The sequence below is a fragment of the Struthio camelus genome, chromosome 2 (genome assembly GCF_040807025.1).
Source record: "Struthio camelus isolate bStrCam1 chromosome 2, bStrCam1.hap1, whole genome shotgun sequence".
In the NCBI taxonomy this organism is placed as follows: Eukaryota; Metazoa; Chordata; class Aves; order Struthioniformes; family Struthionidae; genus Struthio; species Struthio camelus.
The window spans coordinates 54,253,042-54,275,640 of NC_090943.1; the positions used below are offsets into that span (position 1 = coordinate 54,253,042).

Sequence of the window (22,599 nt, forward strand, 5' to 3'; positions counted from 1 at the left end):
CTCCTTCCCCTTGCTTGCAAGAAGGAATTTCAGAAGGAATTTATAGTAATTTGTTTTTAATTTTTATACTATAGAGAAGGAGGTTCCTCAATTAGCTCAGATTCAGAGCAAAAGCTTCATACAGATAAAAAAAAGGGCTATAATAAAATATATATCATTCAACTACAGAAAACACATGAATACTTTTTAATTAAATACAGTTTTAAATGACACTGCCAGCATGAGTAACACTATATACAACTCTTAACTAGTCAAGGGAGATGCAGTTTTTACAAGCCTACGTTTTCCAGTATATATGAGGCTCAAGCAAGGGAGGGTATCTCTTCCACAAGATGGCAGTTGTGAACAAGTCAACTACCTCTGCCTAGCTACCACGTTCAGTTTCTGTCATCAGGGCATGTCATTGAAGACCCTGGACTCTCTACCAGCTCTGGCAAAGAATAAGCATGAGTATTTTCAAAAGGTGCGTCTTATTTCTTAATACAGTACTACACACTGCAGTGTAACGCTTATTTCATCATCTCATATTAAGTAAACAAGGTCCTTGCTTTATTTTCTGCTGCTCTTTTCTTCCACATTTCCTATTCTCACTACTAAACTCCTCATCTTCTTACCATCTCCTGGACCTGAGGCAGCACTCCTGTCCCAAACATTTCTTAAACCTCCTCCGATATATCTATCTTCTATATTAATTTTTGATGTGCCTACTCTTTCTCTAATCACTCACAAGGATTTTTTCCTAGAACTATAAACAACGAAATCTTGCAATCTGCATGACTTAAAAGGTTTAGGATTCTTTATTCCTGATGTCTGCAACCAGCTCCCACAGCAAGCAAAAGATACAAAAGGACTCTCTACATAACAGAGCTTGAAGGCTACGAGGAGTGAAGGGGAAAATAAACTACCAAAGGAAAAGTTCTCTGATGCAGAGGAAAGAGTGAAAACTAAAGCTGTCCAACAAAGAGGAAATAGTTTGACCAAACTCTTCAGATCCCATGATAATGACCTGGTCTTTCAGTAACTATTTTCAAACAATAAGACAGACTACGTTCAACCAGTTCAACTGCACAGAAACAGCTTTATTGGATCAGTACCAAAGAATCCTTCACCTGAAACTTCCTAGAGTGCAGACGGCTGGGTTGCTACTGAAAAGAGGATACGCGTTTGATGCATCTGCCAGAATTAAGAAATGTCATTTTTGTCAAATTAGAGTAGGGAGGAAGAATGATATTAGTGCCCCCTGAAATCTGAATTTTGGAGAAAAATAAATCCTAAACTTCATACACTACTACACTAAAAGCCTTTGCCAATGTTACAGACAAGCTGCCTCCAAATCCCAGCGCCATTCTATGACTGCTCTGAACCCCAGAACACTTCCATGATGTCTTCCCCCGCCCCGCCCCGCCCCAAGATCATTCTCGAGTGCCAACCTTTTGTTTCAGCATGTTCTGATTAGTATTTCCTGATGCCTAGAACAACTTCACGGAACATTTCCCTCATAAGACATCTGATCTGTGGATCAGAAGACTGAATTCAACTGTTGCAAGTAACATTTGCTAAAAAAGTAATTTCAGAAGAATATCCTTTGACAATAAAAAGACAAACAAGCCATGTTGCTGAGATAGAGGGCTTGATCTCAGTGCTAACAAAAACTGAGATGGTGTACTTATTTTATATATTCATGCACTGAGAATTGGCATGCCATAAGCCAGTAAAACAGAAACAGCTCTCTAGTCTCAAATGATAAGGCATTGGTATGGCACAGTGAAGCCAGCTGTGATTAAAGACAAAACTAAGTTTTATTAACTGGCTTCTGCTGTTATACCTTAAGAAATGCATTTTTTCCTTTAAAGTAATAAAAATATTTTCTTTAGAGTAAGTTGGCCATGATTTACTGCAAGCAATGCAATGACAATAACTGCTATCTGATGCAGGATCAAAAAAGGTCAGCTTGTCCCACAGGGATCAAGGGTTAAACAACATGACAGTAGTATGCGTTGTCACAAGAAACATTCATGATGACAATTTTTCTTACAATTTCTAAAAATGAATAGCAAGTAGAACTAAGACTCAAACTGAAACCTGGAGATGGGAATACAAAAGAAAACATTGTATGATGTTACGTACAACCTGGAAAATGAAAATGTACAGGTAAGAAATCATTTTATTTTAAAAAACATTGAATTCCCTTCTCCCTAAAAAGCTATGAAAGTTGACCATAAAAGTACAGAAAAATGCTAGAACATTAGAAAGGAAGAAAAGAGTCATTCTAACAATGATAAAAAAACACAAAAAAGGAACACTTAGAACAACTTGATTCAAACAGAGCCTAAAAATTATTAATAGACATAAAACAGTGTTAAAGACACTATGAAATAAATGCATATCCCTAAGTGAAGCAGCATAATTATAGATATCTCAGTAGATTTATATTAATCAGATATACTGTTCAGTATTTCATAAGTTTTTCAACAAGTTGTTTCCAGTTTGGTTTTGATAGAAAGGAGGGACGACTTCACATCATATTTGGCCCTGGAATAGACGTATACAACTCAGTTCATCCCTGTGAGATAACACCTCCAGATGCAAACCTAGCATTAGCTTAAATTAGCATTAAGTGGAAAAAAAAAAAACTTTTGTTTAATATACACTCATGCTCAATTTCAGCTGAGGTGGGATGGGGGCAAAAGAGAACATAAAACCCTACAAACGGCAATAATTCTAAGATAATACTTATTACATCTTTTCATTGAAGCTATCTTTTCTTCTAGGCTAACTAGGTTGTAAGTTGACGTTTCTCTATTGGGACTGCTCATAGAACAACTGAGGGAAATTTAAAGACAGATTCCTTCTCCTCCTTTAAATATTTTTCCCCCCAAACTGAGAGATGGAACTTGAGGAGAGAGAGAGAGAGAGATCACATGGCCCAAAGCCCCACAAAGAAGGTAGCTGGTGCTGTGAGAACTTCCATTAGATTTGGTGTCAATGTAGCCTTTTAGAAACTTATCAAATACATGAAAACAACTTTTTGCTGACAGAGCATTTCCTTTGTTTACAGTCAGAAATGACGACTTAAAAACAGTAGCTGTGTTTTCAAAGACCTATCACCTGTTTTGTCTTATGATGTTACTTTTAATATAATAAATACATATATACAAGCATATACATAAGATTTCTGTGTGTGTATATATGTATATATTAAAAAAATTAAGAATCTACTTTTTGTATTTATGTCAATCGGGTGAGCAGCTTTTTAGATAGAGAACTTTTGAGCTATGTTATCTCCTTCCATACAAGCTGTACTAAGGTTTTTGTTCAACCGTCAACAATGTTTTTTCTCAGAAAAACTCAAGTCCAAACAGAGGTCTGTAGGACTCTGAACTCCATCTATCTCCTTCCTATAAATGGTGGGACAAAACTCTACTTTTATCAACTTCTTGTTAATAGCATTTTTTGGTTGGTTACCTCCAGAATTCTATTTTTGAGCTGGTGACTCTGCTAAGAAAGTTCTGGGACAGTATATATATTATTTTGACAGATCTATGACTTAACATTTGAAATAGAATAAGTTTGTTAACACTTAATCATTTTCATAATGACTATTACACATTCAACACTAACAGATAGCACTGGTTATCTTAAGCACATTACATAATGCAATGGGATAAACGTGGAGTTCTTTTTTAGCTTTAGATGAAGATAGCAATTGGATTTCTCATTCATCTTGAGACAACAATTATTAAAAGCACGTAACTACATGTAGAAATACCTGCTGAGGTTTAAGTGTGACCTTATAAAATTACATTAAATCATACAAGACATGTCTCATTATAAAGTGACATTTACTGAAATACTGTAGTAGTTGAAAATGTTCCTTTTTTGATTGTCATAATTATACTTGACATTTTTAATGCACAGCTCAATTAATTAAAATTTTTCTAGACATTGCGTTAACTGAGTTGTTTTCATCCACATTTGAAAATTAAGATAATTTTAAATTAACAAACCTCTCTGGCAATGTTACTTAAAGCTTCATCTTCCGCAGAAAATCTGTCTTTCACTGGAGTCCTTTTCCTTCCTGATCCAGGAGTCCCCATTTCTGTTCTCTAGGTTCTGTATTTGCAAGAGTGGACAGGAAAAAAGCTCAGTTTTCAGATCTGGAATTAAAAAAAATAAATAGCAATAAATTTCCCAAATTTTTTTTTTTTAATCTATATAATAGTCAAGAAACTTACATGACATTGGCACAAATTTCTCTAGCGGTCGTATTTCTGGGAAAATTCTATCACAAAGTCTGGGGAAGCTTTATAAAATGCCCTTGCACTCTACAAGGCACAAAAGCACAGTTAAGTTTTTCCCTGTTAAGAATTCTGCCAAATAAAACCCATCAGTTTTGAACCTATGGCTTCAAAGTGCTTGGGTGTGCACAGCTGTCAACTTCCGCTAACGAAAGACATGCAAGTACCCTGTCACTTTTCACAGCTCCTAAAAATAAGTATCTGTTTAATTTTATAGACTTTGGAGAACCTATAGGCAACAATGGTTCAAGAAGTAAATACCCCTATAAAAAGAGAAAGATTCAGCAGATAGCCTTTTCAAAGCAACTAAGCAGCTACAAGAGGCTTATATACATTTCAAAGCAGCTTTAAAATCCAATGAGAAAAACATATGCCACCTATGATAGTAAAGGCATTTCTGGACAAACAAACAATTCTGTTGCCTAACAAGATTCCTAATCTGGAAAATGAAGAGAGAAACATATAAAGTTATATCTACTGTCATACATAAAATACCCTGTAGTCTTCTTCTGAACACCCCTGTCATCAATTGCAAGGCTATCAAAATCACCACCAAACCAAAATGCAACATGCTTTTACATATACAGCCACAGGTGGCAAAACATTACTCATTTAAAAAAACCCACCACCACAACACACACCATACACAACTAATTTCTTCAAAAACCCTAAAGAAACCCTACTTCCAGACATCCAGGCCCTTCCAAACACCAGATCAGAATTTGGCAGCAATTCAGCTATTTGATATGAAAGAGGTAAGCGTCCCACACAGAGCTTGGGAAAATACCTTATTTAGAACAAAGATTTCCTTCCATGCAAATAGAAATGGCCTAGCATGGAATTATACTGGCAATCCCCTTTCAAAAAAAAAAAAAAAAAAAAGGTTGAACTGCTTTCATACTCCATGGAGACTGGAGCCAACCAGCAGATACTCAAGAATTCCCTTCAATTTGATCAAAAAACAAAAAAAGAATTTGATGAGGATTTTTTTTTTTGTGCAAGTACATTTCTTAATTTATCTTTATACACCAATCACAAAGTCAGAACATACAGGGTACTTCCTAGAACTCAAAGATATCAAGTAGCATCACAGTTCTCTTTTTTGTGTTCTAGCTTCTGTAATTCCTTCCTCTCCTCCCCCCCCCCCCGCCCGCCCCCAATAACTTCATGCCTCTATTCCTCTCTTCCTTGGAGGAGGTCTTTCTCTGCTTCAACTGCTGCATGTATTTTACGGTTTTCTATGCGTTTAGAGGAAGGAAACGCTATTTGTTGATGTGAGAAAAGAAAACAAAGACTTAAAACTGGCAGTTACCCTTTTTAAACATATCTGCATAGGACACATACCACTATTACGCAGTATAATCTTGTTTATTTCCAGCTGCTGTTCTGAAACCAACACAAAACGTACCCAGTGCTGACGGTGCACAACAGCTCCATTACATAAAATCCCTAAAGGAGAGTTTGCAGTGTTTGTGGAAGAGTACTTAAGAACAAAAATATAGTAGTATGTGAAGGCGCAGTTCTGTAGCTCAGTGATGAACACACTTCTGATAGGCAGGAGGGGAACAAGCACCTTCATCCATTCTTCCATAGGCTTGTTCATTTTGCAGTGCAGAGTTTTGGATAAAAAGAAAGGCATTTGGACAGGACTTGTCTCCCAAAAAGTGTCTATATCATCTGCCTGTAGCTCATGCTTTAATTTATTTGTGCCTCCTTCACAACATGATTTTTTGGTTTTGGCTTTATTTAGGGGGTTAAATAGCAGCACACTTCTCAACAATAAATACAAGATTCCAGCCTCATTCTCATCCTACAGGATGGGACGGTTCTTAGAAGCAGGAAAGCAGAGGTTGAACCCATAGTGAAGGGAGACTCTGAATTAAGGTCTTGAGGGACAAGTACTGCTGCTATTAAAAAACACTCTTATTGAGTAGATTAGTCTAAAAACAAGCAAGCAATAAAATTCATCTTTTACTCAGATGAACTTAGATATTTATACCCAGAAAGCAGTTCTGATGTCTCAGAGGCTGATATTCAAGCTGAGAAGTACAAGCTGCTGCCCACATTTGAGAAAGCTCTCCAAAAACCTCCATCACTTTTCAGTAATTCTTGGCTGGCTTCAAATAAAAAAAGCAAGTAGAGCACTAAGTAGAAGTTGTATCAATGCATAAAATAATACTCTGTTGCTTTTAAAGAGTTTTAGAAGGTTATATATATTACCAGAGTCAAGAAATAATATTATGATAAATTAGTTCCTGTAATACAACTCAAATTATCTACTAAAAATACCATCGAATCTGAAATTAAGTTACTTTAATTTGCCCATTTAAAGTTGCATTTCTTAACTAAATTGCAGAGTAACTGCACATAACAAACTTGAACTGCACCCGTGAACATCTTTTAAACAACACGCCACTTCTAATAGACAATTAACTGTGGTTCATGAATTCAGTAAGATTCTCTTAACTGCTAGACTGATTCAGGGAATGGATTGTAATAGTTTATATAGCTATTTTTAGTATAGCCATGTTCAGACTGACAATAGTTACTTAATGTATATACGAATCATAGTGGATTAAAAAATCTAAATGCAAATATTTTCAATGAGCAAAAAGCTCTTAATTTCAGTCTCACCGTAGCACAACTGTACAGAATTCATTGTGCAGTAAGGCAAGCAAATGTGGCATCCATGCCCGCCATCTGCCACGCTTGTCAAGGATGAAAATGAAACTCCTGACTGAGCTCAACCACAAGAAAAGAAAGCAGCAACAGGCTACCTGGAGAAATATGGAAAAAATGCCTTTGTATACAAGGATGAATTAGTAAGCCAAAGCTCAGCTGGAGTCAAAACCAAAGGCTGCAAAGTACAACAAGAGAGGCTTCTATAAGGACATCGGCAGCAAAAGGAAGACCAAAAAGACTATGGGACATTACTCATTGAGGCCGGGGACATGTGTGGAGCCCTTGCAGGGCCCACCCTTGGCAAAATGGCCTTTATAACACCACCTGTGAATACAGGAATATGAGTATGTGTGAATCAAATATGCAAAGCTGTCGAAGAGTATGTTTGCTCCAGACTGATCATGTTAAAGAGGAAGAAAGCAATCAGCTAGATTAAATAGTAACTACTCAATTACAGAGACTTCTGCAGCAAAGGAGTAGGCTTGAAAAGAAGTATAAAAGAAGCACAAAAACCTGCACCAGCGGGGAGAAGCCCTGGAGTAGAAACACCAGCAGTCAAAGAGTGGTTTGATACTGCCAGAAGTTGCTCTGCTGGCATCACAACTTCTGCCTAGGCCAGACAGCGTAGCCTCCCTGTTGGACGCCGCAAGTTGCCTGCACTCCAGCTAGTGGGCTGACCGTGCAGGGTACAACAAGCAAGGAGAACACATACCTTGCTTGGGCACGTGAGCTGGTGAGGTATAAGCTCACTAGCATGAGCACTAGCAGATTCTAGGGAGCAGTATGGGTACACGTAAATCTGGAGCACCCGCATCTCCAACAGGAAGCATGTGCAAGTAGGGGAACCTGCACCCCAGAAGAGAGAGTAGTTAAACACTGGAAGAGGGGCCTAGAGAGGCTGTGGTTTCTCCAGCATTGAAGATACTCAAAATTTGTCTGGGCAAGGCCCTCAACAACCTACTCTAACTGACCACACTGTGAGCAAATGGTTGGACCCAGAGACATCCAGAAGTCCCTTCCAACATAAACGATTCTATGATTCTATAATTACTATTGAGAGCGTCCACAAACTACAACATAAACAATCTTTAGTAAGATGTTTTAGTATTCCTTCACGGTTTTTGTCGCAGTTTCTTCTGTTCCACAGAACTTTTATCTAGCTGACATAGCTCAGAATATTTCATGTCTCATTATACAATTTTGCAGTAAAGAGCTCCAGTTCTATTACAAACTTATAAATCTAATACTAAAGCTGTGATGATGTTACTTCTCAGAAAAGTTTAAGGTGATAAATATTTCAGATGCATGCAGAAATATTCCTTAGGTGCTTCACTTCTATAACTTGTAAGTTACAGGAGAATGTTTTTTCCTGTATGATATAAGAATTTAATACAGGCCATAATCATAGATTTACAGAAAATTAACTTGAAAAGCCCCAAACAAACAAAAGCACACAAAGAACAGTTTGTTATACCAGTCTACCTAAACTATAGAAGATGTTAAAGGGAAATTACAGAACTGTCTGCTTTATTTACAGTTCAGAATTCCTGAGTCACGTCTATTAAGTATTTAGTTCTTATTGTAGGTCAAGTTACTTTCAGATAACTAATGAAGCAACACTGAACTTTCAATTTTAATATATTTAGGTTTTAATAAAGGCGACCAGGGAGGTGACATGCTGTCAAAGAATCACTGGAAGCGTCAAGTGAGTACCATGGTTTTTTCCTCTCTTCCAAAAGAGCCCTTATGTTCGGTGGTCTCAAAATATCATTATTTCAATTCCATTTACTCCTTATCCTAAAATTCACTGCAGTTTTAGCTACCAGAAAAGCTTCTGTAAGTGTCTGAAACCTTATGACTCTCCTCCATCAACCTTAAGCAGCCCTTTAATTCTTTATGAAAAGGGAGTTAACATTAAGATATTATGAGAGAATACTTTATGCTACAATGCTACAACTTCTTTACTTTGCATGTTTTTAAAAAAACCTTAAAAGTAGATACTAATAGCACAATGACTGCATAAATACTGGCAGCACTGTTGAAGAGTAGCTTATACATGAAGTCTTCTACATTAGAATGCTTTATTAGGAGCATATGTGGTCAGGATGCAGTGGATTTTTCTATTCTATCAATAGTAAGTTGCTGTTATCAGGTTCTCCCTAGATCATGCCAGCTTTAGCACAAGAGGGGGTAAAACAAGGCACCTTTGCTTGACTTAGCTTCTGCTGTATTTAATTCCCCCAAATTAAAATCCCTGAAATCCCCAAGCAAATCAGAAAAACTGTTAGGAAGTTCCCCAGGTTCCCTCTCTCATTTGTCTTCACTTCAGGTATGTATAAATTTCATCATTTCCTGAAGTTAAAAGGTAACAGGAGAACGAGTAGACAGCAGCGTTTAACTCTAGACTTGCAGTGTAAAGGTTCTCTTTGTTTCCTTTTCTCTTCCTAAAATTGTGATGTGTCTTATATAAAAGAAAAGTCACGCTACACTTTAAGGCTATATCATTTGCCACCTTCAGTGGCACCACCTGTTCTGATGCCTGGTCTCTGCCAGTATACTTGGCATCACATACATGCAAGGCATTCAGATACTACAGCGTGAACAGGCTATAAATAAATAGACTGAAACTCTGCTTTTCTCTGTCAAATAACACTGCAAGATAGTTCAAATTCACCTGTGTAGAAACAATCTCTGTATGTTTGATCCAGCGATAGAAAGGAGCAGCCCTGCTCTATAATCACTGGTTGTTAGAACCAGGCTCTGGCTTCCTAATACTGGAATATGAACGAGTAGCATCTATATTTGGAGTCTAAAGACACAGATACAGCAGTCTGTATCTCTTTAAAGAAAGTCGATTCTTTTAATCCTGGGAAGGAGCTGCACCTTTTATGCGTAATATCCCCAAAACTTCTTACATGACTTTGGTTATCCTCTGGCAAAGTTAATGTTTAGAGCTGCCACGCATCTTCAAATATCTGTAAATGAATCAAATGGAACATAAAAGAGGTTCTACAGAATCCTGCTGACTTCTCCTGTTGCGGATATGCTAACTATCTCTGAAATATGATAAGACAGATAAATACTACTGAGAAGTTGGTCACTATAGGTTATCAGCTGAATACAAATTCACAATTAGGGTATATGAAAATCTAGGTTTGATACAGAAATTTATCAGTCTTAACAAACAAGATACAGCTCTCAGCTTTTGCAATTACTGGGCAACGTCCTTCATTTCATAAGAGCAAAAAGGAAATGAAGTCAACAGGAGACAGGAACTCATAAATTTGAATACAGAGGAGGGCTAGAATTTCTTGAAATAAAAACCATAAAAACCTCAAAGAAAAAAAATCTGAACAAAGATTACTTGGATGAATAATTAGAGAGACATTAATGATATAGAGGATGAATATAAGCAGCAAGAGAGAAAGGACACTCAGCCACAAAATAATCTAATTTTGCTGATTAAAATGAATCACTACTTGTTTGTTTTTATTTATAGCAGTACTACAAACATTAAAAATACCAAAAGAACATTCTTGTGAAATACACTAGAGAGCAAAAGCTTTTCCAGACACCTAACTAAAGAAAGAGCTAAGAAGCAGGGCTACTACGCAATGATGATAAGAGGTGAAATTAAAGGATTTAACTAGACTTCATGAATTCATCGCATGCTTGCCCTTCGCTTCAACAAATCAATACTACCAACAATGGTGTAAATACAGGGTAGACAGCGAGACTGAAGGTATGGAAGCTACTATACGCAAAACTAAAGCAAAATTCTAAAACTTAATATGCTCAGGAGTACAGTGGAAAATTCCAGTCCCAGAAATTTGGAAGAACTGTTTCATGAAACTGCAGCTCTAGCAACAAGGATGTATTAACAAATCAGAGCTGTTGTTATTATTACTGTAAAACAGCAGAAGTAGCATTTATGTTATTTAGGGAGGAGAAGAAATCATGCTGGAAACTACAATCTCCTTAGCTTTTACTTTTAGTGCTGTATGCTGAGAGCAAGCTCAAGGAGACAGGGAAGTCAATGAACATAGAATAGAAATATAATACGACTTTACCTGAGTTAAGTTACAGAAGACTGACATAATAGTCTTTCCCAGTAACTAACATTCAAGGGCATGTTCTTTGGAACTAGTGAGTATTTCAATTGAAAAACAGGCCCAAAAACACTTACGAAAAGGAACTGCACGTACTAACCAATCAAATGGTGACTATGACCCACTAAAGGGGTCATAGTCCCATTACGACCCACCAAAAAGGGAGAGGGTAGAAATTAACAGTTACTTATGCAATAATTTAGAGAACTCATTTAGAATTTTCATTCTCAACACCCTTCTCAGAAAAGATTTAATTCACTCTAGAACCAGTGCAAAAAAGAGCTGGTAATATGAGTAAAAGAGCCTAACATTAAAACAAAAAAACAAAGACTGAGAAAGGGATATAATTACTGTCTACTGAAAGATTACGTTTATATCACTGCAATGGAAGTAAAGCTACTACAATTCATGAATGATGTTTCCATTAAAAGAGTTATTTGTCTCAAATTCTGTCCGCTGGCACAAAACTTCTGCCTTCTTCAAGAAAGAGTTACCCTTTGGATAGGTGAAAGTTAGCCCACTACAAGCTGAGAACTGCACAACTTACCCCCATAACACATATTCACAGTTTATTTGCTGTTTTAAAATCTGAGAAACAAAATTTAGCTGAGTTCATGGTGTTTCAAAAGAGAATGACAATTCCTCAGAAGGAGCTGAAATCCCTTAATCCTTTAACATTATGGAGCTACAGAGGAACAAAAGCTCACCAGTTAAGATAATCAAAAAGCCATTTTACAGTGTGTAAAAGTGTTGCCTGACGGAGCTATAAACTGCAGCTATGTCTGGCTAGCATTGATAAGCTAAAAACAATGCAATACAGTAGCTGTACCAATGTACCCTACAGTTCTGTAGGGCCACCAAGCATCTCCAAACTATCTTTGGTGACCTCCTCCTGTAATCTCAAATCACCAAGAATCTGAGACATCACCATGCAGATCACACTGGCTCACTTCAAGCACTGGCACTTATTTTACTATGAGATACTAATATGAACTATGGTTTCTTTGTCAGTCAGTTGCCAACAGCTGCACTTGCAGATACTATTACTTCACATTATGATAAAGTGTTAGGTACAGGATATAATCACCAGAGATGAGAAATATCTGTAAAGCTCTCATAATGGCCATTCACAAAGGATAGCTCAGGGCACAACGTGAAGCATATGTAGGTTTCAGAGAAGTGGTATAGCACAGCTGGACGTTTCTGTAATCAGTGCTCCTGTAGTGCTGAAGTTCCAGAAACAGACTAAGAAATCAACTGTGATTTTAAAATATGAGGAAATGGCAACATTAATAATCAGCACCAGTGGTGGGAATGCATAATAAAAAACAAAGTCAGAAGAATCCTGTTTAAGTGTTTATTCTAAAATGAAGCAGACAGCATTTTTACACTGTCAGCTTTTTCAAAATGAGTATCCTTGTGTCATTTTGCAAAAGAAAGATCTATTACTCATTAAAAAAAACATACTGCTACTATATTGAGGCTCTGTTTTTTTAATGAATTAAACAAACAAAGAGCCCCATGGTAACAGCCCACATTCAGTAACAAGTTGCAACTATTTAAGATATTTTTCCATTAACAATTTCCTATTTAGAAAACGCCTACACCCTTTTTTTTTTACTATTGCTACAGTTCAGTACAGTGAAGAAACACTACAGCATCAAGCAGGGCAATTTTGCCTGGGTATCCCTTAGAGCTTTTTCCACCTGCTGCTGCTTCATCAACTGACATAACTCTAACTCTCTACTGAGATAGCAGCCAGTAGGCTTAGAAATATTTGTTCCCATTTGGCCTCTATGGGTGGTGCTCCTTCACCTCTCCTTTTGCAGTAGCTCTAATGATACATGACTACACAATAAAAATAATAATAATGAATTTTATCACCTTCAAAACCACACAGTAATATTTACATAAAACATTTTGCACGATACATTAAAAACTTTGTAGGATATGTAAGAGTACATAAACAAACCATCTGTCCATTGTGTACAATTACACGTTACTTAGTATCCAGATAAGTCAAGATAATAAACCTGATTATTTTCTCAGAAAGCTCTCTCTCACTAGCACATACTACTGAACTGTACAGCCCTGTAAGTATCACCACACCACTTCACACCAGGATTTTACAAATACAGCCAACAACATAGTCAGTATCAAACCTCTTAGGTACTGGTTTCTCATTCTCTGCTAGCATTATCTATTGGAGGTATATATATGTTACACTATTCTAGAGGTTTTTTTTTTTTTTTTCCATTTGATATATTGGCGCTACAATTTTCACACTAACTATATGAAAGTCTGGTTTGTTTTCTATATAAAAGTGTAACATGTCATACACAAAGCCCTATGACTTGGATTCCAATTTAAACTGTGCTTTCTAAAATTTGCATATGTTAAAATACTGTCATCTGTGTAATAAGAGTTGCAATGCAAATGAGCTCTTTCCCTTGGAGTCATTTCATAAAAGTTACTGACATTTAAGGGCAACAAACTTACACCTCACACATTTCACAAAACTTTCCTATATTCACAAGTTCTCAGGTAGAGACAGCTCAGTTCAGGTAAAACTGACTTCACACTCTAAGGTAAACATTTCTAAGCCCAAGTAACACAAACATTAGGTACAGCATGTCATGTCTGTCAAATAGTATTTCATATTGCTAGAGCACCTTCCGTCTAGTCTCACATCATCACTAAGCAATTACATTAACTAGGGAAGCAGGCATGTATTAAAAAGCTATCTATTTCTGGGCCCCAAAGGTCATATATTTAAATAGTTGCCAGCAAAGACGCAATGAAAGTTTAAAGAACTCACAAGACAAGCATTGATTTGATCTTACAGGAAAACTACAAAAAAAAAAAAAAAAAAAAAGGCCACAAGATCTCCAAAGATGTTGGAAGATAAAATTGTCACTTTGAAGCAATAAAATTGATCATACACCTTCTTCCTCATTTCAAGCCTAAGATAGTTAGAGGTCTCTCCAGAATGAGGGAGTCGCTGAATAGGTTATACAGATTCATTGTAACACGTTTTTGTTATTGGTGAAAGTATCATCTTAGGATCTAAACTGGCAACCCTCAAATGTATGAGGCAGATCACAGCCCAGAGCTATGTTTTCAGGCTTCTTCCAAACTCAGGAAGGCACTGATCTCTTTTGAGATCAGATAATATCACAATATTTTCTTTGCAATTATAACAGCAGAGCATATTAAGAAAAAAAAAAAAAAACACACACACACACAGAGTAAGTGTGATTTGAAACCAAAAAAGCCCAGCTAAAAAAGAAGCAGAAAGCCTGCCTGAACCTTCCCATAACCCTTGGCTGAGGGAGTACGCCCTGCCACTTTCGGAAACACTGAAGAAGCGGTAATATGCTTTGAGGAGGCATGAAAGAGAAAGGGCACTGAAACACGAGCAGCCGTGATTTTGGGACACTTTCCTTTCTCTCCCTCTCCCTCATTCTGCCTTTTCCACTCAACCTCGAGGTGAGCACACACAGTCGGGAAGGGCGTGTGTGTATGTGTGTCAATGACACCTTCCCGCAGGCCTGCGGAGCAGGGAAAACGGATCGAGCCCGGAGTGTGGGAACCGCACGCCGGAAGGGGTCGGTCGGTCGGTCGGCCGTGCCTTTCCCCGCTACATCCACACCAAGTCTTGACACTGGCCAGAGAGCGTGAAGCTGCTGCCTTTATTCTTTCCCTTTCTCTTCACCTACCTGGCAAGGGAGTCCCGGCTGAAGAGCCGTGTCCTCCCCACTTCTCAAACCCGAAGGACCAGGTTCCCACCCAGCTTCCCCGCCCCGTCCGGGTTTGTACGCATGTGACACCCTTCCCCCCCCCGCCCCCTCCCTCTTCGTGCGCGGGCCCCAAGGAGCCTTACCTGAGGGCCAGCCTGCTGCAGCACCGGAACGCCTAATAGGGAGGGGCGGTTGCTTCGCTCTCCTCTCCACCCCCTATCCTCGGGTGTCGAGGGGCTCGTGGGTCCCGCAACCGCCTCGGGGTCCTTCCTATCCTCACTCCCTACACCCGAGATCCAAGGGACGAAAGCAGGAGCAGCCCGAGGGCGAGCAGGGGTGCTGCCGGGCACGGACCGTCCGCGGGCCTTGGCAAAGCGGCCGCTTTCTTATTTCACCCTCCCGCCTCCCCCTGTGAGAGAACGGCAGGAACCTGGGCTTTGGGCAAAGACGAGCCGCCCCGCTCCAGGCCGCCCTTCTCTCCCCGCCCCGCTCTCTTGCCTCCTCCCCTTCAATGCCGGGCGGTTACAGCCACATCGCGAACGCGGTAGGAAACAGCGGTTAATTTCAAACTGCTCGCAAGGTTCCCCCGGGGAGAGGGCGCGAGGCGGCCGTTACGGGAGGGGCGCGTGACCCTCGCCGCCGAGGCCACCCGGCACGCGTGCATTCGCCCCCCCCCCCACGCCCCGAGCCCCCTTACATAGGTGGGCGGGGCGCACTGCGCAAGCGCAGCGTTCGCAGGCCGGCAGGAAGGGGCGGCACGGCGGGCGGGCAGGCAGGCGCGTGCGCATGCGCAGGAACGGGCGGGCGGCGGCCGTTGTGGGGTGGTGGCGGCACCGGCGGGGGGGGGGGGGGGAGGCTGCCGTTGGGCTGGGGCTGCGCGGCGAGGCCGGGGGGGGGGGTGTCGGTGCCCTGAGGAGCCTCTTTAGCTCAGGCAGCACGGGGATTTCCCGCAAAGGGGCTTGTGGCAGGTGCCGAGCCGAGCCGCGCCCCTGGGCGCCTGTCAGCCCGGCTCCTTATCAGCGGGCAGACCGGCTGAGTCACTGCTGGGGCAGGGAGAGGTAGGTCCGCGGCGGCGCTTTTGGCTTCCCCCCTCCCTTTTGATTTGTTTCTAAAATTAACTCTGGTTTGTTGTACCAAGGGACGTTCCCCAGGGAGCAATACGCGGAGATCCTGAGAAGCCTCAAGTCCCTCCGCAAAACTGACAGGCGAACAGCAAGAGTCACCCCCGGCTGGGGCCCCGACAACGGCCCCGGGGGTTTCACCGCCCGGGAAGTTTGGTGCCCTGCTGCCACTCTTTCTATGTGGCGCTCGGCGCGAGGCTGTCAGAAGCCTTACGTGGATGGGTGCCAGGCAGGATTTATGGGAAGAAATCCCATATAAGCGTTTACACCTTATCTTATAACATCCCAAACACTACTGGCTTTCTGTGCTACTAAATTCTATATATCAACAAAGAAGTTCCTGAGGATAAGATAACACATTTTCTTAAGATAATCTCTTAGGAAAAGAGAAAAACTATACCATAAAATATATTCCAGCTTAAACACAAAGAGCTAATTAACATTCATGAGAATCTGCTGTAACAGACTTTGGATCAGATCTGTAGTCATTTACTTTTCAACATGTCTATTCCTGGGTGCAGGGTGACTAGAAGAGCTTAGCTGGAGGTGATCAGTGAGGAAATGGCATTTCACATGTTAGAAACCACATGGAAGTGAAAAAGCACGACCGAAATGACAGACCTAGCCATAGGAATCAAGAATATTCCCAAGAGCCCTTGGCAGAGGTCGGATCTTGTTTTACTAAAATAAGTGCAAGTGGATGAGCCTAAAGCAAAGAAGGACGTGCAAGTGAATTAAATCTCTTACAGTAGACATGAAACACCTTCCGTGACTTTAATATTTTAAAACTTTCTGTTTGAGAAACTCCATACTGCCTCAGCCTTCTTGTTCACTTGATCATGCAGCATAGCCACACCATGCTTATTTTAACATCACATTAATTTTTGCAGTAATAGATGATGATCTCATTGCAGCAAAAAGTTGCAGACACAAAAGGTTCTCTTGGAACATTAGCAGTAAAGACAAGAACAAAGTACGGTCTTAAGAACTGCATTTTTATTTGAGGCTTGTTCTTACAGAAAGACTCGCCTCCTGATCTGCTGGGGTTTATGCAGAAAGTCTTCTTGTCTCAGGCCATTCTGGTTTGTTTTAGCTGGTAGCAGAAATATTTCGTTCCCTCTTGAGAGCTTATGATATTGGTGTGAAGGGTTTGTGTCGAATCCTCTGAAATGTGGGATCTCCCAGGTTCGTGTGGGATGATTCTCTGTCAATATATTGCTAAATAAAGGGGAAAAACATTTTCAATTGTTTGTACATTTTTCTCTGATGAAGCGTTGGGATTTGCATACGTTTGGTCTTCTGATATCACAGGCAGCACATTTTTCTTTAATGATGCAGCAAAAAGCATGTCTCCTTGAGAGCAGACATGCATTTTTGTGGCTTGAAAGAGCAATTGTTTACTTTTCTGAAAAGCAGTGCACAGTACAGTGTATACACAGTGCAGTTACCACAGGCAGTGGTACAAGATGTCACAGTAGCAATTCACAGTTCAGCATCATTAATGAGAGTAGTTAAACAGTCAAGTTAAATAAATTTTCATTATAGACTTTTAATTAGAAGCCAGCAAATGAGATTTACATTTGAACTTTTGCTGTGAAATGGCTGCAGTTACAATATAAAGAATGATTTATGACTCTTCCTTGACCAAATTCTTATTGAAACTACTGCAAAGTAAATGAAGTACTACTGGAACTGCCTTTGAATATATTTTCTCTTCACTCTTGTCATATTATACGGTAGGCTAGTGTAAATTCATCTTCACAATTTAACCTGCTGATTTACTCTCTCCCTTTTCTCTAGAAGGCCACCTCTAAAACTGTTTTGCTCAGTTGAGGCATACAGTGGGTGAAATCTTAATTCTGCTTAGAGTGATGATCACTGAAAAAAGCGTATCCAAGATGAATCTGTAGTTCAGTTGTTTGAAATATTATAACAGTTACTGGTGTCAGCTTGCTGCAATAATTTGTATACAGTTTAAAAGAGATTTTCCCACTGAAATAACTTTGATAAGAGAGAATTCACTAAAAAATTTCCCGAGTTATGTTTACTATTTGTGAAGTTTTGAATATCTTATTTTTGTCCCTCTTGTTGGTGTTTCTTACCTTCCCGTGAAGCTTTACTTACTTGTTTATGGAATTATAGCTTCTGGCTAAGAATTCAATTGTGATGGTACACATGTAGGATTATAATCTAATTTAATCCCTGATGCGATTCCATGTATTTTCCCTTTTGTGTCCTTCCTAATCCTGTCTCACTTTCTCTTTGTCCTTCTTATGCAGAGAATAGCTTCCAACTGCTTGCTTAACTGGTAGATTGGTTCACTGATCGAGAGAGATTGGATTAATGTATCATTTTAAGAAGTTCTCCCTACCTCAGTGCACTTATTTCTCTCCTTCCCCATTTTGTCTCTTTCCTTTCCTGTAGTTTTCCATCTTCTCAGTAAAGATACCATCACTCAAGTGTTGGAACTGCTGAACACACACTTTTTTCCATCAGCAGCAGATCTCTTTAGGAGATTCCCAGCACTGTTAGTAACTGCTTGTTCCCTGCACCCCACAAAAAGGATGTTAAAACCCTCCACTATGACAAGTGGAAAATTAACTTTGTGGGCTGCACTGTAACAAAGGGCAACAACTTTTTGTAAGGCAGAGAGCAATTACTTTTATTTTTTTAATTTTTCAAATCAGTTATTGGGTATACTTACAGGAGGCTTCTGCCAAGCCCTTTTAGGCTCTTCAAAACAAAACAAATACTGTTTAATTTCTCATAAACGTATGCTCCTTTCATCAGATGCACAGCCACTAACATGTTAAATAAATGTTTTTCAGTCTCAGCATTTATATGATTAAAAAAAAAAAAGAGGAGAACGTGCACTGCCTTCCCTTTATGCAGTGACCTATTGCATGTGATCTTATATGGACCTTTTTTTAAACTCAGAAATTGTTAGGATCCAAGCTTCTCTTCTTAAGGTCTGGGGTAACATAACAATCAGACAATTTCTACCATGAGTTAAATTTAACAGATACCAGCCAGTTTATAATCCGGTTACTAGACTAGTAAAATATATTTTTAGCTACTGGAAAATATATTCATTTCATTAATAGATGTCGCAAAAGAATCGGTAATTCTGTGGCACTGACAAAAGTACTTTTAAAAATTCAGTACCAGCTCTATTGAAGCACTTGGCACTATTCAAAGTAGTGCTGATTTTCAGTTATATTCAAAGTGAGAGGCAAAAGGTTGGATAACTTGGATGAGCTGATGGGAAACAATTTTATTCTTCAAGAGAATATTTGAAATAGTTGTAAGGCAGAATGCATATGGACTGTATGCTGAGCATAACCATGAAAGTCTTTCTTATTTCAATCTTTGGTAGAACTCATTGGAGTTCTGAAGGACTATTATCAGGCTTCCTTTGTAAGGTTTTTGCATATATAAAACATATTTATCAAATAGAGGAAAAAACATGCATCCTAAACTCACGGGTGTATGTTGTGGGGGATATGCAAATTTCACAGCTGTTCTTGTCCAGGCTAATGTAACTAGATGGTTTCTGGAAGAGCTAGGTAACTAACTGCATAAGGAGTGAGTTTCATTCAGCCTTTCCTTTTACCTCATTTACCCTTAGTAGTGCAAAAATGTGTGATGCATGCAGGAATTATGCATATAGGATGCATTTTGATGGCCATTAGGACCCCCAAATCTTTTTAGTGCTCCCCAGCAATAGAACTGCATGAGTTCTGGCTCAGACCCTTTCCATCCTCCGCAGGGAAGGGGTCAGACTGTCTGCTTAGTAACAGTGGGTAGGGCTAGCTGAAAATTTTGTGTTCCAGAGTCTTCCCAGAAATCTAGAGTTCCAACTAAACAAAACATTTTGGGGAAAATAACTGTTTTCTCCACAGATTTGTTAATTGACCAAATAATTGAAAACAGAACACTCTGCACTTTCTAGATGTTTACTTTCATTGTTTTGGTCATTAACATTTTTCTGAAGTCATTTAGAAATAAGATAATCACTGGAATATTGTGTTTTATGCAGAGAGGATAGTTGTAGGAAGATTTACGTAATTGTTGTGGGTTAGCATCCTCTTTTATTCAGTAACATTTTAAACATTAGAACTCTCTGGACAGTATCCAAGGATCAGCTTCTTAAATAAGGGGAAGACACTGGCATTATTTCGATCGATCCCATTTAGATGATAAATTAGAAATATCCTAATAGTGTTTGTGGACTGAGAGTTTGTGAGAAATTGTTTAATTGTTTTTAATGAAGTGAAGCTTTATTCTGAAAAATGAATTTAAAAATTAAAGTTCTAATTTAAAATGTTAAGTTTTTATATTATACATAGCAGTATATTTAATTTTCATATAGAGCTTTTCATTCTTACTCCACTGTAAAAACAACTGGAGATCTAAGTATCATCATTCTGACAGATTCGGTAGATGTATTTCTAAATGCACTTACATTCATTTAATACATACAAAAATACTGACAGTTGCCTACCCTAAATATTATTCTTCAAAACTCAGTCTGGTATCTGAAATCATAATCTGTTCTTTCTGTGTTATATATCCCCAAAAAGAGATTGTGCAATTGCTAGTTAATTTTACTGATGACGCTCAAGCCGCACACAGGAAATCACCTCACTTTTACATAGTTGCCTTGAGTCTGCAAAACTAAAGAGCAGAGTCTAAATTAAGCGTTAAGTGACTAAACACATGGATCTTTTAGTATGCACTCATATGTTTTTGTTAGTCACTTTTCTGACCACTGTTACTTTTCTTTAATGTAGACATGTCCTCAGGATGCTAAGTTTAAACATGACTTTTCAATACATTTAGGTTTTATTTTATGTATTTTATTTATTTATTTATTTTATTTATTTAGGTTATATTTAGGTTTATTGAAATCTAATGGGCATTTATTAGGAGTCTCCTATGCCTGACATCTATACAACCCAAATTATCTTGACCTATTACAGTGTTCTCACTAGGTGTGCTAAGATTAATTATTAATATAACTAAGACATATCTACTATGATTTTTGTAAGAAAAATCATAGAAAATGTAATAATTAAAATACTATTTTATTTTTGCTTCTTACCTGAAGCAACCATTCCTTTACAATTCTCTTCAAAATCCCTAGTGCACAGATTCTCCCTATAGCAAGAGAGGCCTTCGCTTGGATATATCACCTCATTTTCTCCAGCAGCAAAGCTGACCCTCTGCCTAATACATTTTAAAAACAACCAAATGGAATAACTGAAACCTGAATGGAGAGATATGCGTCTTTTCCATTAGTATCAAGCTGGTATGCTGCATGCTACCTGCCTGCTGCTTTGGTGCACGTCTGTTTCTCTGCTGGCGTACGTCTTGACACTAGTTTGCATAATTCCTTGAGAGCAAGGTGGATGCTTCCTTCATATAACTACTGTTAAACTGAAGGAGCAAGAGGACAGTGAAATTTGAATTTTAAATTTGTTAGGCTCTAAACTGCACTTTTCTTTAAAGATTGTCAAATTTCTATATTGCTCGTGGAAGCCAATCAATGGTATCTTTTTATCTTCCTTGTCACTTCTTTAACTATCACTTTTGGCCCATTTTTTCCCAGCTCCTGAGCAGACACTACCACTTCAGTCAATGGAAGCTATGAACGCCCAGCACCTCTAAAAGAAACAGCCTATTAAATTAATCAGATTGGGTTTAATAATTCCATTTACCACAAATGAAATTCAGCATGTGTAAAAGTTTCTGCAGGCCTAGTAGTTAAGTAATATTTGCCTATAAGGTGCATGCAACCAAGATATAGAGCAAAAACAGCTTTGCCAAATTGTGATTAAAGCTTATAATAGCTCAAATGCTTGAAATTTTAGGAACACCATACTATACAAATGGGGAAAAAAGGTAATTCCTATTTCTTAAGATTTCAGAGAAATGCTGCATAACAGAATTCAAACACCAGAAAACAATGAGGAAGATCAAAAATGTGAAAAATTCATAGAAATGTTCATAATATTTCATTTAAATTAAATATAGTTTTGCTTAAACCATGCCTTACTTGTCTGTAAAGTTTATCCTCTTGACATTTCTCTTTCATCTAATCATTTACTTTATACAGTACTGTAAAATAGCATATCCCTTTTCAATCTCTCTTATGACAATACACAAATCTTCTATGCAGTTATGGAGTGAAACTACTAGAAGACTACAAAAGTCATAACACTAGAAAACCTGCTGAAGTACTAACAAGTGGGTATATAATTTGAAAATATTTAAATTAATTTATTAAACTAAAGTTGATAATATCCCCTTAATTATGCATTGCACTTAGAGCTTTAATAATAGATTACTTGGATTTTGTAGCAAATGTAACTCTGGGTGTTTTAACTCTGGGTGCCCGACTTTTGTGAAGCAGAGTGAAAAGCAAGTTTCTGTGTATCTGTATGTAGTGTGCAGTTCTGTTCTAAAAATACTTTTAACATTGCAGAATTCTGTATTGTTACATAAATAAGAAAAGATATTTGAAATTTCCAAGGTTTTGTTTTGCTTTTCCAGAGATTATTAACAAAATCATGCAAAACATCATCACTGTTAAGGGGAGTCCTAAATTATACCCGTGCAACTCTGTAAACCTACTTGAGTTGTATTA

The 22,599-nt window shown here is 38.5% G+C and overlaps 1 protein-coding gene across 1 annotated transcript in view; it reads right to left on the reverse strand.

Moving 5' to 3' along the window:
• Positions 1 to 15,110, reverse strand: part of LRRFIP2 (LRR binding FLII interacting protein 2) — a 61,060-nt gene extending 45,950 nt beyond the window's left edge. The window contains exons 1-2 of the mRNA XM_068935813.1: positions 14,973 to 15,110; positions 4,008 to 4,157 (exon numbers count right to left, since the gene is read on the reverse strand). Of these exons, the coding sequence (XP_068791914.1) occupies positions 4,008 to 4,097 (90 nt within the window). The 5' untranslated portion in view covers positions 4,098 to 4,157; positions 14,973 to 15,110. The remainder of the gene's footprint in view (positions 1 to 4,007; positions 4,158 to 14,972) is intronic.
• Positions 15,111 to 22,599: the final 7,489 nt, after the last annotated feature.